General features: G+C 39.5%; 1 protein-coding gene across 1 annotated transcript; it reads left to right on the top strand.

The window, feature by feature from the left end:
* The first annotated feature begins 10397 nt into the window (after positions 1-10397).
* On the top strand, positions 10398-15053 carry LOC127780854 (protein COFACTOR ASSEMBLY OF COMPLEX C SUBUNIT B CCB3, chloroplastic-like). Its single transcript, XM_052307829.1, has 2 exons — positions 10398-11069; positions 14614-15053. Exon 1 carries the CDS (start codon positions 10524-10526, stop codon positions 11049-11051), a length of 528 nt encoding a protein of 175 aa, XP_052163789.1. The 5' UTR covers positions 10398-10523; the 3' UTR covers positions 11052-11069; positions 14614-15053.
* The last annotated feature ends 495 nt before the right edge of the window (positions 15054-15548 follow it).

Genomic DNA, 15548 nt, shown 5'->3' with positions numbered 1-15548 from the left:
CAGCCAACGTATAGGCGAGGGCACCGAAAGTGGTTGTTCGTCAGGCCAGGTGGATTCGCTCGTCACCCGTGTGCATCAAGTACTTTTTAAACGTATTTTGAGATGGTTGTTAATCAAATCCAAAGCAGTTTTGGAGTCTTCAATAGTTCAATTCTTTAGGCCGGTGCAGTGTTCGTCGTGGCTACTTGCACACGCATTTTCGCGTAAGACGGGCTTATACCGTTATACATTGATTTCGTAGAAACTATATTGAGGAACTCGCAGCATATTTCACTTGTAACCGCCCTTAGCCATTTTCGTACAAAATGTATTAGATTTTAAATAATCTGGCATCGAGTACATATATTATACCACATTCGAGTTCTAAAATCATCGGAAAACTAGCTGTTAAGTGTTTTTACCAAACTCTGTTAAATACATAATAAATCTTATTAAAACTTGGCAATATTGACAATTTACCAAAATTTGGTAAGATTTATTTTGGCTATAATATAAACGGATCCGAAATTTATAGAGATGGAGCACGTCGTTTCTATCAATTGTGTTGTAAACGAAACCAACAGGATAAAATTAATATATAATAATACGTTACTCCCTCTGTTTCAAAATATAAGACATAACCACCATTGACCCAAAAACCAAGAAATAATTATTATCATCTTGTAGTTTGGATCATACTAATAAATACAATGCATGTATCCAATAGAATTAGAGAACATGAGAGTGAAGGATTTAAAAAAGTAATAATTTAATGGAAAATAGATTATAGTTAATTGCCTACATGTATGCATGTCTTAATTTAATGGAGTATTATGAAACATCTAAAAAAAAGTGGTTGTGCCTTATATTATGGAATGGAGGGAGTATATATAATGCCTAAGTGATTTCTAGCTAGTTTTCCGATGATTTTAGAACTCGAATGTGGTATAATATATGTACTCGATGCCAGATTATTTAAAATCTAATACATTTTGTACGAAAATGGCTAAGGGCGGGAAGATGGGAGGAGGGGACGAAAAAGAAAACTCATTAACAGATAGCAGCAATTAACGGTGGCAGTAGCATGAATTGGAACGGTTACTGTCCCGTGAATTCGTCAGCACTCAGCAGTAACTGGCTACTGGCTAACTGCCATCCCCAGTCAGACAGTGGGCAACGTACTATCGCGATCGATCGATCTGCTGCCGTTCAGCAGTATCAGATAGAGCAGCAAAATAAAAGTCATCACAGGGGAGAAGTGGCCATCTTCAATGACGGATCGATCGATGGATGGATCGCCTGGATCTAATTAGTCCAAGCTCGATTAGCACAAAGCACCAAACCCTTAATCCAAAAGCGACGCTAGCTTAGCTCGATAATGGGGGACACTAATTAATAATGCATGGCGGACAGCAACATCACCTCACCTCACCTCACCTCACCTCACCATGTTAATTATCTTGCCACAGAATACACAGAGGCTGTTTGTGTGTGAGTGTGAAATGAACTTTAATTAATTAGCTTCCTTAAGGCAAGCAGGGATAATGGTTTGCTTGATTTTATCCGGCCAGCATTGTCCACTCATGGTGTCCAATCCATCTGATCTTACCTACATGTTGCAAAGCTCACCTCAGCATGCAGTGTGAAATTTTAAGATGGGGATGCTGCACCTTGCAAATTCAGACACCTTTTGCATTTTAAGAAAGGAACACTGATCTTGACATTTTGTCCATTGGGGGATGTTATTTGTTTTTCTCCCCCTAAAACAGATAGGGTGGTTATCTTAAAGCTCAAATTAGTGTGTGATTAATTATGTGATATGTGTGGCACCTTATCATTATTGAACAATCCTAGAAGTAGCATTACTGATTTTAATATAAGTTGTTTTAGAGTTATGTATAAGAATTAATTGAAGGCCGGTTTTGTTTGTTGCTAAACTAAACGTGTCAAATTTTGATGACGCTAAATTTAAGTAAAGGCAACAAACCAAACATGTATTGGCCATTACTACCCTATCAAATATTAGCGTGATAATACCTTTTAGCCACTCCAGAGAGATGGGTGGCAAATTGCCACTTTGTGATAAGGACGAGACGGATATGGTAAAGAGTGTCAAATAATTAAATCCCCAAATTGTGGCAACTTGCACTCCAAAATGCTGCACCCAATTTTGGTAAGGTTCTAAACCAAATATTACATCAACATCTTTATATAACCAAAATTTGGCATTAGGGTTAATTTTAGCGACAAAACAAACAGGAACTAAGAAATGAAATATTGGGAAAAAATGAGTCATATTTATTTATTTAGGAGGCGCAGACGTGGAGGAAAAGGATTAAAATGTATAGTAGATGTTTCAAAATGACTTGCACTAAAGAAACAAGTCTAAACCGTCTTATATTTAGAATGAGAGATGGTAGTTCAGAGTCCATCTAGCGTAATGGAAAAAATAATCTTTCTCACAAACTAAAGCGTCAAGTCATAAAATAAACATGTACTGTCTGATTTTCTCTCCGAGTGGTATGAGCCGTTAGATCATTATTTGATTGGCGAAATCTCTCCTCGATCCTTCGTGAAATTTCAAATTTCTACTTTTTTTTTCCTTTAGTATATGAACCATCAATATAACCCTGTAGAGATCTTGAAGATGATTGCACAGACCAAAAAAAGTGATACCTTCCACTCCATTTGCTGAGTACTACTGTCCTAGCTAGAGCCATAATTCTTGTCGAGATCCCATAATCACTCACTGGTACATCAACTGACAGCCTACCACACTATTAAAGAGGAGTAGAAAGCTACACATTTAAGCAAAGCGATGTGGTTAATGGATCGATCCAGTACATATATTTTTTGCTGAATTGTTTGCCTACACTGCACTTAGTTAGTTCAATAACTACATCTTTGGGAGTGTACATGTAGAATTTGCACACATTTTGAAGCAACAAAATTGTCATTCTTCTTTTTTTTTTCTTTTTCAGTTTTGACAATACGTAGTACAAGCTAGTCTAGTCGGCAGTCACCATCTCGATCCTATTTCGAAGCTTTGCTGTTTGGTGAAGAAATTAGAAAAAAAGGTGGTAGTAGTAGTAGAAGTAATATCATGTGATTGTTTGATTTGTACAGAACGTACAACGTCTGCATCCAGCTCATCTCGATCATGGCAATGTAGCTAGGATGTACCAATCTTGAGGCTGCAGCATGTCGGCAAAATTTGCGTGAGAGATGACTAACAATAACCATTGGATGGATAGAATGCATCATTGCATCAGAGTCACTTGCAATAAAATGAAGCAGTACAAATTCTTCAGAAATTAGCTAGGAAAAAAAACAAATTCCCAAAATATTTGTTGTTAAAGGAAAAGAGCAAAGCATGTGATTTTCATTGTAACTATATCTGAAAATGTATCAGCATTCTGATCATTTCACATCTGCCAAGGTTCATTCAGCAAGTTGGGAAAGAGGCTCAGAACTGAAGATTCATACGAGAAGTCGTTTCATCTGTACCCTGATGTCTGAACTATTGTCGAAAATGATGCAATACCCATCTACAACAAAAAGTTTTTTTAATACGCAAAAAAAGAATAAAACTCTTAATAAAAGATAACATTTTGGAACGACCTAGCGACCTAATGCACTATAAACTATAGCGACCTAGTAATACAGTAGTACAAAAGCTCTGAATTTATTTGCATCGGTCATGCTCTCCATGATTCTCCACGAGCTAGCAACGGCCCATGGGCCATCGGTGTGTGAGGCCCAGTAGATTGGGCTTGGGCTAATCTAAAAACAAAGAGTTGGGCCGTGAGGATGGTGGCTCGTAATCGCGAGCAGCAGCAAGCGCCCGGCTGCCTTGATCCCGTGCGGAGGCAGCAGCAGGAGCACGCGCCGGCGGCTGACGGCCGGTCGGCCGCCTCCGCCGTCGCCGCCACTCGGGATGATTCGTCGTGGGCATCTCTCCCGGAGGATCTGGTGAGCCACCACCTGCCCGCGCGGCCGTGTCGTCGCCGACCCGCGATTCCACCCGCGGCGGTGGATGATTCGAACTCGAGACCTCTGACTCTGATACCATATTAAGTAGCATGCACCAGCCAGTTGCACCTAAAAGTCTAAGCTAATAGGGAAAGGCAGGCAATTCACTTTATACACTTCAACAACCGCCATCATCCGCCTCCTCCACCCCCTTCACCGGCTGCATCGCCGAGTTCCCGCCGCTGGACACCTAGCTGCCATACGTGAGCCATGTGAGGTAAGTGGTTTTGTCTCAGAGACGTCGAGGCGCGCGCCGCTGTTAGAGTGGCCGCCGGTGGAGCAGTGTTGTGGAAAACGGTGTTAATGGCCGTTAATACGTCCGATAATACGAATACGGAGATCGGACCGTCACGTCACGCCGATGCGGTCATAATTAGTCGGTAACGAACGCATAAATCCGATAATTACCGATTAAATCGTCCATCTCCGTCTAATCAGCCGTATAATCGTCGGCGTGATGATGGTTGTTAGCTGTGCCCTTTACTACTACTGACTACAAGCTCTTCCGAAATTCTCACAAGGCAGCAAGATTTAAAATGACAAGGAACTGACTTCCTCTAAAGTTTGAACGTGAGTTCCTTGATTTTGATGATAATCACGTTATTGGAGTTTGTATTTGATGAAGCTCTTCGAGGTAACCGATACATATGTTATTTGGGACCTTGATTACGGTCATCTATGCTATGTAACATTCTCTTGATAATCATTTCAAGCATTATGAACAAAACCCATCACTACGTGAGAATTGAGATATACAGTAACAGCTATCCATTATGAACTTATTTAAATGTCATACATGGTTATTCTATTTAAGGATATATAGAAGGAATATATTTAGTTATATGCATTTGTTTATCAAAAAAGGGAAAACTATTATCAACTATGTACATATATTTTCAAAACGTTATATTTCCGTCAAATTCCGATTAATCATCCGCATTCCGATTAATCGTTTGGCGGTACCCTCTCCGTCCGATATCCGTATACCGTCTTTCACAACACTGCGGTGGAGTCGTCTCGCTCACGATGTGGCTATTTGGAACGGTGTATGTGTCCGTCGCCATCTCCGGCGATAAGCAATGGATGAATGGAGGATTTCAACAAACTGGAGAATGAAGAATTTCTTCTCCCCATTGTCATTCCAAGGCAAGCTATATGCGTTACTCTCTCTTACTCTCTCTGTCCCGTTTCAAGTGTAATTGTGAGTTTCCGTATCCAATGTTTAACTGTCTATCTTATTTAATTTTTTTTATGATTAATACTTTTATTGTTATTAGATGATAAATTATAAATAATATTTTATGTGTGACTTTATTTTTTAATTTTTTTATAAAATTTTAAATAAGATGGATGGTCAAATATTGGACACCAAAACTTACAACCACACTTAAAATGAGACGGAGCTGAGGGAGTATATGATCATGCCAATTTACAATGAACCAGAGATTGCAGATCGATTCACCGACGGACACCTCGCCGCCGCCGCCAAGATTGATTGCCAAATGTCCAGCAAGAACACCCGAAGCACATTTATCCTACAATTTGGTGGAATGCGGCTTGGAGATTCAGATTCTGGTGACCACCTCAAATCTTAGTAGTGTTCATCGGCATTTTTCAGTTTACAGGCTACCCGACCTTATGCTAGGAATGGTTGTCCTGGTGAGCACCATCGGTTGCAATTCCCTCTTCCTTGGTAAGAGGAATCTATGTGTCAACTCCAGTGCGTTTCTTACCATTGTTAGCGACACCATTGTCTTTTACCATCACATGGAATTTTGTCTTGCACAATACAACCTCGGAATCGGCCCTGTTCTTTCTCTAATAAGAGTTGGATGAACATTAAGATTTTCGTGCCACACTTTTTAAACTGCTAAACGGTGTGTTTCGTGTGAAAACTTTCTATATAAAAGTTGTTCTAAAATATAAGATTAATCCATTTTCAAGTTTATAATAATTAAAACTCAATTAATCACACACTATTACCACCTCATTTTACGTGAAACACTTAATATTCATCTCTATCTTTATCTTCAGGAGATTCAAACCCCATCATTGTCGCCAGCATTATAAAGACGACTTACGGCGGATTTTATACCAAGTCCTACCAGCATCATTTATCATATCTACACATGTTGCTTTAATAGACAATGGTTGGTGACCAATTTTTTTTTTAACTCCATTGTTCTCTTTAGTAGTAACCATTCCTTTGATTGGAGCATTTTGTGGTGCTAGAGGTAATTAATCAAGCTCATTGTTTCCCTTATCTGCCTGAAGGAACAAGGGACAGATAAGCTTTCAGAGAGAAAGCAAGGGGTAGAGAGTGAAAAGAAAGTGGAGAAAGGGGGTAAGTGAAGCCTTGCTTCCAGGGGAATGATTCTATTGGGCTTCTCCTACATTCACTGATTATTGCACTTGCACCCAGGGCTTACTAGTTATTAGGTGTTTTCCTAATATCAATTTAATTATTAGGTTTTTTCCTAGTATTAAAGTTATACTATTAACAGTCCCAGATCAGCTGTGTGGCTGTAGCTTTGCATTTTAATTGGATATAATGTATTGCAATTAGATGTACACACATTTCTCGATTGGGTTTACAAACCGTTACAAGTGTCTGTATTCATTACCAGCACTGATTGCTTATTTTCTTGATAAACATTTTGTGTGTGTTAGTTACAACTATTGTTATAAGATGTTCTTGGTTCAGCTTTGCATTTGTGCTTAACCGGCCGCACAAATGAACTATTAGTTGCACCAATATGTGCCAGGGTTCACAATTCCAATGGAAACCGGTCGAATTCCGCGAAATTCCGAGGTTTCAACGAGGCTCGAAAGTAGAAGCCGTCTGATATTTCGATGAGTTTCATTCAAATTCAAATTTGAATTGATAAAAAAGGAAAAAAATCAAATAAAATCTTATAAATAATATGATATTAATAGAATCTATTGGGATATAAATTTTCGAAAAAAATGATGTATTCCATGTATTTACTGAAATTTACAGTAGAAAAGAAAAGAATAACGAATTAAAAAAAGGAAATCAATTTTAGTTTACCTCTTTTTCTAGCTACCGATTGAAATTTCGATGATTTCACCCGGAATTTCGCCAAAGCCAACCGGTTTTCATGAGCTTATCGGTAAACTAAGGGAATTTGTATTTAAATTTTGGTTTATGAAATTTGTTCAGAATTTACCGGCTTTCCACCGGATTAGTATAAGATATGTGCATACAAGGTTGGCAATTATTAGTCTCACAGCTGCTTGTCTGGAGCTGCTAAAGGGCTTAGAAGAAGTACTGGCTTCTTAGGTTTTGCAACAAACAATTGCAATCAATAAAACATACGAAAGTAATAGTAGTGACCTTGAGGACAAAGTACAACACAATTTGATCAGTCATGAACCTGGAGAGTGTATATGTTCCAAGCTCTCTTAGATAACTCCCTAAGCACAGCAGCCGCAATCAACACAACTGAAATTTGGTTATCGTTGTCATTTATGATTGCAACGTTGTCTCTATTAAAATCATACCATGACTTGTTACCATGCAAGACTTTTTTGCCTGTTAGCGCTGAACTTAATTAGCAGAGAGAAAGCAGGTGTATTTTTCCGACGATGTGCATATGTATTTGCAAGTTATTGAATTGTTAGTTGAAGTGTTGAACACGCATTGCTCTTATATGTTGGTTTTCTAGAAGCTTAATATGTTCACTGTTCAGTAGCTATAGATGTTACTTTGTCTTCTGCATATTTAGGATCGCATAGATTCTCTATATCAATGTTTCATTATGCATGATTTTTCTAATGTTTTATTTGACTTGATTGGTTCAGTTAATATATATAGTGACTGACTTGGCACATGTTTTTCTAGGCGTAAAGCCGTAAACAGCTCCCATTCTATGTTGGTGGTGCCTGCCTGCCTGGTTTTCCTTTAGGGATCAACATTCTGTTGATTTTTCCCTGTGTTGTGGCAGATTTGCTTTGGCATCCTCCATCATGCTATTATTTCTAGGACAGATGCTTTTCTGCACCGTGGAATCCTATAATGTAGTTATTAGGATTTTTCTAAGCTGTGGTTATTGAAGCACTAATTTAAGTAATTGCCCTGGTATTATTAATGGAGCTGTAATTTGTACTAGTAAATGTCTTAATGACAAGTAAGGGGTATGAGTATGACACTGCATATTCATGGTTGGCAGCTTTGGAACTAAACACTAGTATATTACTGTGCCCGAGTATTCATAACTATTTCAGCATTAGTGTTATCTATCAGTGACATGACATCTACGACTCTGCAAAATTACCTAATGTCGGAGATGCTCTAATGTCCAATATATTTATCTTTTTGCACCTGTTTGTGATGTGTTTATCAAGTTGTATATCTTGTCTTGGTCCCATGAAGATCATGTTGTGTTGCCTCAAGTGGAAATTGAAAGATAAGAAGATGGTTAGCTGACAATGCAGCTGATGGTTAAAAGAAAGAAAAAAAATGTAGCCGACGAGGTCTGCAGTTGATATCTTTAATATACCAAAGGTATTTGTGCTTCCGCCCAGTGATTTGGCTTGTTGTTGGATTCGCTTGTACCCTCGAGTTAGTACTTGCTGTTAAAGGAAAATGGCAAACATGTGATTTGTTACTGTTATTATATCTGAAAATATATAAGTACATGCTGCCAACAATCATTCATCATTTCATCCTTAGATTTCAACGATCGAGTTCGTTTATCTATATTCAGAAGTCAGAAGTTCGAACTATAGTATTGCCAAAAGATATTTCTCAGGAGGAAAATAATACATTAGTCATTTCAGTTTATTGCAACAGTTCATAAAAAGAAAAATAATCGATTCCAAATACAAAACTCAGAATTATTTTCATGCAAGGGAATGCTGCTATAATCTCAATAGTCCACAGGCCAACCCACAGGGTATCAATGGCCCATCACCCATGGGTGGGCAGGGCCTGGGAGTTGGACACTTGGGCTTCATCTCGAATATATGTGATGGAATTTTGATTCTTCGCCCTACAAAATAATTAATACTCTGATGCTTTAACAGTGTGAAAAAAAAATACTACCTATTTAATGTATGACACCGTTGACTTTTTATCTAACGTTTCACTATTTGTATTATTCAAAAAAATTATATAATTATCATTTATTTTATTGTGACTTGATTCGTCATCAAATGTTCTTTAAGCATGACATAAATATTTTCATATTTGCACAAAAGATTTGAATAAAACGAATGATCAAACTTTGATTAAAAAGTCAACGGCGTCATACATTAAAGCGTAATTTGGAACCATGCCATTATAATTTTGCAAAGTTTAAGATATGCCATCGGTATCTTAATGACATGTAGTACCCACATGAGTCAATGACATGTGGGTCAGGATGACATATCTCAAATTTTGTAAAATTATAATGGTATGGTTCCAATTTCCTCTACATTAAAATACGGAGGGAGTAGTATATCTTGTTGCCACTATCAATTATATTTGACATGGCTACATGAGTTTAATTATAACTTTTGACATGACTGTCATGATAATTCATACAATCACAACCAAAAATAATCATGACATATTAAACTATTAACACAACTTATCTATTATCATCTGGTTATGTCTAAAATTCATATATAACTAGTTATCTGGATTTCTACTTTCTAATAGGAGTTTTGCTAGAAAGAAATCCAAAATCTGGCCGGCCATTAATTCATCACAATGGAATTGTAAATAAAAAAGTTATGAAATTATAGATGCAGAATTGCAGACCAACAAGTTTGTTTTTAGAACTAATATAGTCCCTCCGTCCCTAAATAGATTTTGGTTGGATGTGATGCATTCTAGTACAACGAATCTAGACATTTGTTGTACTAATATATGTCACATTCAACCAAAATCATTTTTTATTTAGGGACGGAGGGAGTATATAAGCCGTATATAAACACCTCTCCCTCGTGTTCCGCGCACACCCTTTTCAAATAGCTAAATGGTATTTTTTTAAAAAAAGTTTCTATATGAAAGTTTCTTAAAAAAACAAATTAGTTCATTTTTTTTTAAAAAATAGTTAATACTTAATTAATCACGCGCTAATATACCGCTCCATTTTCCGTGCGACTGTTTGTTTCCGGTTGGGAAGATGCTGAACGCAGCCTAATCCAGTTTGACATGGGATACTATACAAAACACACACCCACTTACAAGTGGAGCCCACAAAAAAGTAGCAAATCCACTGCTGTACACTGTACTGCACCTACAGTATGTGTCACTGGCATGTGGGTTCCACCTAATCCGGGCCCACATATCAGTGGCACTTAGGCATGTGGGTTCCACCTAATCCGGGCCCACATATATCAGTGGCACTTACTGTGCATCCCAAATTGGCACACCATATCCTTTCCTCTTCGCAAGCCTCCCCCACCTTCATCTCTTCCTCCCATCTTCTTCTTCCTCCTCCGCCTCCTCGCCTCCCCACCCCTTCTAGAACCTTCCAGAACCCCAGAGAGGCGGCGAGATGCACGGCGTCCTCACCTCCCCGTGCCTGCGCCCCCCTCCCCTCCTCCGCCGCGCCTTCCCGAGCCCCGCCACCCGCCTCCTCCCGCCCCAAACCCTAGCCCTCCGCCCGCTCCCCCTCCCCCGCGGCCTCCGCTCGTCGCCGCCGCCGCCGCGCGCCGCGGCGGAGGCGGCGGCTTCGGCGGTGGGCGGGCTGCTGGCCCCGCTCTCGACGCTGGAGGTCGGCCTGCGGAGCGTCAACCTCGCGCCGCTGCGGGCGCCGGTGGCCGCGGCGATGTCGGCGGTGGTGCGGTGGCTGGGGGTGTACAGGGAGGTGCTGCTCGTCGGCGTGCTCTTCTCGTGGTTCCCCAACATCCCCTGGGACCGCCAGCCATTCTCCGCGCTGCGCGACCTCTGCGACCCCTTCCTCGCGCTCTGCCGCGAGGTCATGCCCCCCGTGTTCGGCCGCAAGCTCGACCTCAGCCCGCTCATCGCGTTCATGGCCATTGACATCATCATCATGATCCTTCGCCCGCAGCCACGCATGTGATTGCTCCCGGTGGTTATGGTATGGCATCTTTTGCTTGGAGATAATTATCCGTCCTTGCAAGTTTATGATTATGCAGTAGATGCATAACTAGAGTATAAAAAAATCACGTTAGAAGTTTTAAAAGATGCTCTGGGGGCTAGATATTTATGTATTGCGCATTGGATATTTATGTACTGCGCATTGGAGGATGAGCTACTTGGTTATATTGTGATGCCTCTTAATTTGCAAATGGAGACTAATGTTATGTACTTGCTTGCAATTGTATCGATAATGCAATGCTATGGATGGTCGAATCTCGTAGTTACAAATGATTTTTGAAAACAATGTAAATTGTCTTGTTGCCTCTGTTGTTGATAAGTGGAGTAAACCATATCAATATAGGTGTGTTTCATGTGTTAATCAGTATTTATTTTGTGCATAAATAATGAGTTCCAATGGCCTTTATGATACAAACTTTGCTCATGGAAGTGATCAAACAAACTTGCAACATGTCAATCACAGCTGGTCTTGCATTATGTAGTGTTGAGAAAATTCCCAGATTGAACCTTTACCAGTTAACCGACAGGGTTGAGCCCAAAGATGTCCAACATAGGTTATGGGCCTTTTTTTTCATTTGATGTGAATATTGGATTATTATGGTAACAAAATGTGGAATTATCGCATGGTGGTTTAATAGTGACAGTTTATAACATAGGAAACCTCATAAAATTGCCAGTCTCAAGTGTGTCTATTCAAGCGTGGCAGGTCTCTATTTTAGAATCTACACCTATATGACTTGTGTGTGGTGACCCACTTTAAAGTCCAGTTGTCCACACATAGAATGCAATTCCTTTCCACCTAATTTTCCAGTGTGATTACTTAGGGGGTGTTTTGATACCCCTAACTAAACTTTAGTCCCTATCACATCGGATGTTTGGATACTAATTAGGAGTATTAAACATAGACTAATTACAAAACTAATTGCATAAATGAAAGCTAATTCGCGAGACAAGTTTTTAAGCCTAATTAATCCATATTTAGCACATGTTTACTGTAGCAACACATAGGCTACTCATGAATTAATTAGGCTCAATAGATTTGTCTCGCGAATTAGTCCATGGTTATGGAATGGGTTTTGTCATTAGTCTACGTTTAATACTTCTAATTAGTGTCCCAACCTCCGATGTGATAGGGACTAAACTTAGTCTCCCTGCATCCAAACACCACCTTAGATTTCTGAAACAGTATTTTATAAATTATAAGTTAATTAGAAGCGTTCTCTGGGGTTGAAGTACGATCCAAAGTAGAGGCAATCATGTCATAACTTAGACAGGTAAATATAAATTTCAGTACATATCAGTTATGATAGTTGAAAGCTCGAAGCTGAATGTGAACAAATAGTTCTGATGCATATCCTTTTTCTGGACCACATTCTGGCTATTCCCATCAAAAGCGTGTAGCTTCATTGCATCTTAGAGTTTGAACTTTGACAATCTGAATGACTACATTTTTTTTTCTTTGTGGGTGATTTACTGAGTTGCATTGCATCATAGATCATTGAATACTTGCAAGCTGATACTTTATTTTGAATTGGTTGTTGACCAGTATGTAAATCTTGATCTCAATTTCATTCTAGTGTAAGTGGGGCCTTGCTGCCTTGGGGAAGCCCAATTTACAGCGTGGTAGTCCAAGTTGATATCACAACCAGAATATTTGCTCCCATAACAAGTACTCAATATAAGAAAAACTAGATTGGTGCTACTCCATAGTTACCACTTTAGATGTATGCCACTGATCAGTTGAGGCTTAGAAATATGTCATTCCAAACTGGCGTTGCTTCCAAGCATGCCATTGTATACCCTTTGCCCGATTTTTTATCTTCTTTAGCAATGCATTTTTGACTGGATGTTTTTTACCACTGGCTATTCCTGGCCCCACCCAAGACCTGAGCTCTGAATTCCCTAACTCATTCCCAACCTGACCCCAAAACCTTGATCGAACGGCAAGCCATGGCAGCCACAAAAGCGCGCTGAACCGGAATCTGTTCTTCTCCACCGTTCCTGCTGACTTCACTCTGGAGAAGATTCTGAGGATGGATCTGTCGAGTTGCTTCTCCACCCAGACTAGTCAGGGCCATGTGAGGTTTTTGTATTGAACCGTGTCAGATTATTAATTAGAACAATACCATGAACTATGTCAGTTTAACACTATGAACAATGTCACATTTAAGTGAGGCCTGGAACTTGAACCATGGATTCATTTCATTTTACACCCCCCCCCCCCCTAAACTACGAAACAAGACAAAATACACCCCTCATCAATTCAATCCGGACAATTAAGCCCCCCTCATACCCTGTTTTAGGTGGTTTAGAGCTGAGTTGTCTTGATAATCCACTGAATCTTGCAAACTTAGCTTGATGCAGGCACTTGTTTTTTACCTGTGCCATTTCTCCCAGATGGCACCTCGTGGTCTTTGGAACTCACAATTTGGTGCATTTCAGTGACTGACTCATACAGCGAAGAACATATACCTTTAGTAGATCAAAACATCAAAATGTAGCCATGCAATGTAACAGCAAAACCCCCCAAGTTCTGGACGAGAAGAAATTTATCGTTGTTTTTCTGTCATATAAATCAGTTGTTTGCAGAAACCCCCAAGGTCTTTACAGAAATATAAATCAGTTGTTTCCTGTCATATATATTGTTTGTGCAATGAGGTCTGTGCCAAAAAAAAAAAAGGAAACAGAAGCAAGGACAAGGAACAAGTAATATAAGTCTTAATAGCACCAGGTTGACATTGTAATGACAAACAGGGATTTGTTCTTTATGAGAACACAAAATGTGTCAGAAGCAAGGTTTGTATGAGAACAAGTAATGTCAAGACAACTCAGCCCTAAACCACCTAAAACAGGGTATGAGGGGGTTAAGTGTCTGGATTGAATAGATGAGGGGTGTATCTTGTGGTTTTATAGTTGAAGGGGGTAAATTGTACTTTTGCAATAGTGTTGAGGGGGGTAAATCGGACTTGACCCTTCCAATAAAGACAGTGAACTGCTTCATCAGCTTCTAGCTGTGCTCAGTTTTTTTATGGACTTGAACAAGCCACCCTGAATGTGTCTTCATCCCACTTGATGCAGCGAAAGCCTGCCCTGTGCAAAGGTGTGGGCAGTAGAGTCGCTGGCAATTCCTATGGATGCCAATGCATTGTGAAGAAAGGAGGCACTGCTGGAGGGGCTAGGTTAGAGGATGAGATGGGGACAAGATGGTGTAGTACTAATGTTGGCTGGAGCTTGGAGTAGACAGGGGTTACTCTTGTCCATGCACACAAAAAAAAAACATTCAACAATATAATATGTAAATTTGATTAAAAGTGGCCAAGGGTACATATTTTACCTTGATGTTTGTTTGTTGAGCATTCACATAGATTACTTCAGAAAAGATTGAGAGTACTGAAAGGCCCCCAAAATTTTATGAGTAGCAAAGAGATCATCAGTTGCTAGGAGCTCGATTCCAATGAAGTGTTTAGTTATTTCAAAACTGGTACTTGCTTTCTTCAGTATTTAAATGCATCATGATGTTGCAGGGATTGGAGGATGCTGGTTGGTAAATTAGGTTTACTATCGGGGCACAGGCTATTTTCGGTCAATCAACAAGGGATGGTGCTGCTGAATTTTGCAAGACAAGAAATGGTTGGTTGAGTAAAGTTGCAAAGCCAATATAGTTCTAAAGGTAGCTCAATTTGAGTAATTTCGAGAAGTTTGTTTTCAAGTGTAGCTCTTCTATGTATGGCACTCGAGGATTGTACAAGTAGTATATGTGCTAGCTACATTTTTTTTTTGTTTTCTTTGCAAATTTTGCTCTCTGCTTGGATTGGCGGTACATCCTGCACATGCGTTTAATGTGATTTCAAATTATTGTATCTTAAGCGTCTAGGCTCATGTTCCTCAACGGTTTGTGACAATTCTTCTGGAATCTCAATTAACACAGGCACGAGCTTATATATTCATATACGCTTTTCTGATCTCTCTGCTGTTTTTCCTCCGTGACTTTTATGTTCCTTTCTGATCGAATAATTGTCGTGATGCAATCACATGTTCTGGTTGATCGTTGAGGGTTGAGACTCAAAATGTCAATTCGGTACAGCTTTGTTTGTGTCATCATTGAACAACCGCCTCATATTTTATTCGTGCTATTAGCTGTTGCTACCTCTTGAAAATGTATTCGAGAAAGTGAACTGAACTGACCCAGCTGCTTCGCTTAGGATATGCAGGAGGCGGCCGCCTAACTGGATTCCTTCTGTTGTCTTCAACCGATATCAACAAGGTCGACCAACTCTGAAAATTTCGCAACGCACTCCATGAATCCATCTGAGTGTGCGTTGCTACAGAAATAATTACTCCTGCCATATTCTTTTCAGTTTATTTACCGAATTATTTGCACCATGCTTTAACAAAACAATCTCAAAAAGATGTTTTCTAGCACATTATTAACTTGTCTAAGCTATTTATTATGTTTATT

Source organism: Oryza glaberrima, chromosome 7 (assembly GCF_000147395.1).
Source record: "Oryza glaberrima chromosome 7, OglaRS2, whole genome shotgun sequence".
NCBI classification, from domain to species: Eukaryota; Viridiplantae; Streptophyta; class Magnoliopsida; order Poales; family Poaceae; genus Oryza; species Oryza glaberrima.
This window is presented reverse-complemented; position numbering and strand designations above follow the sequence as displayed.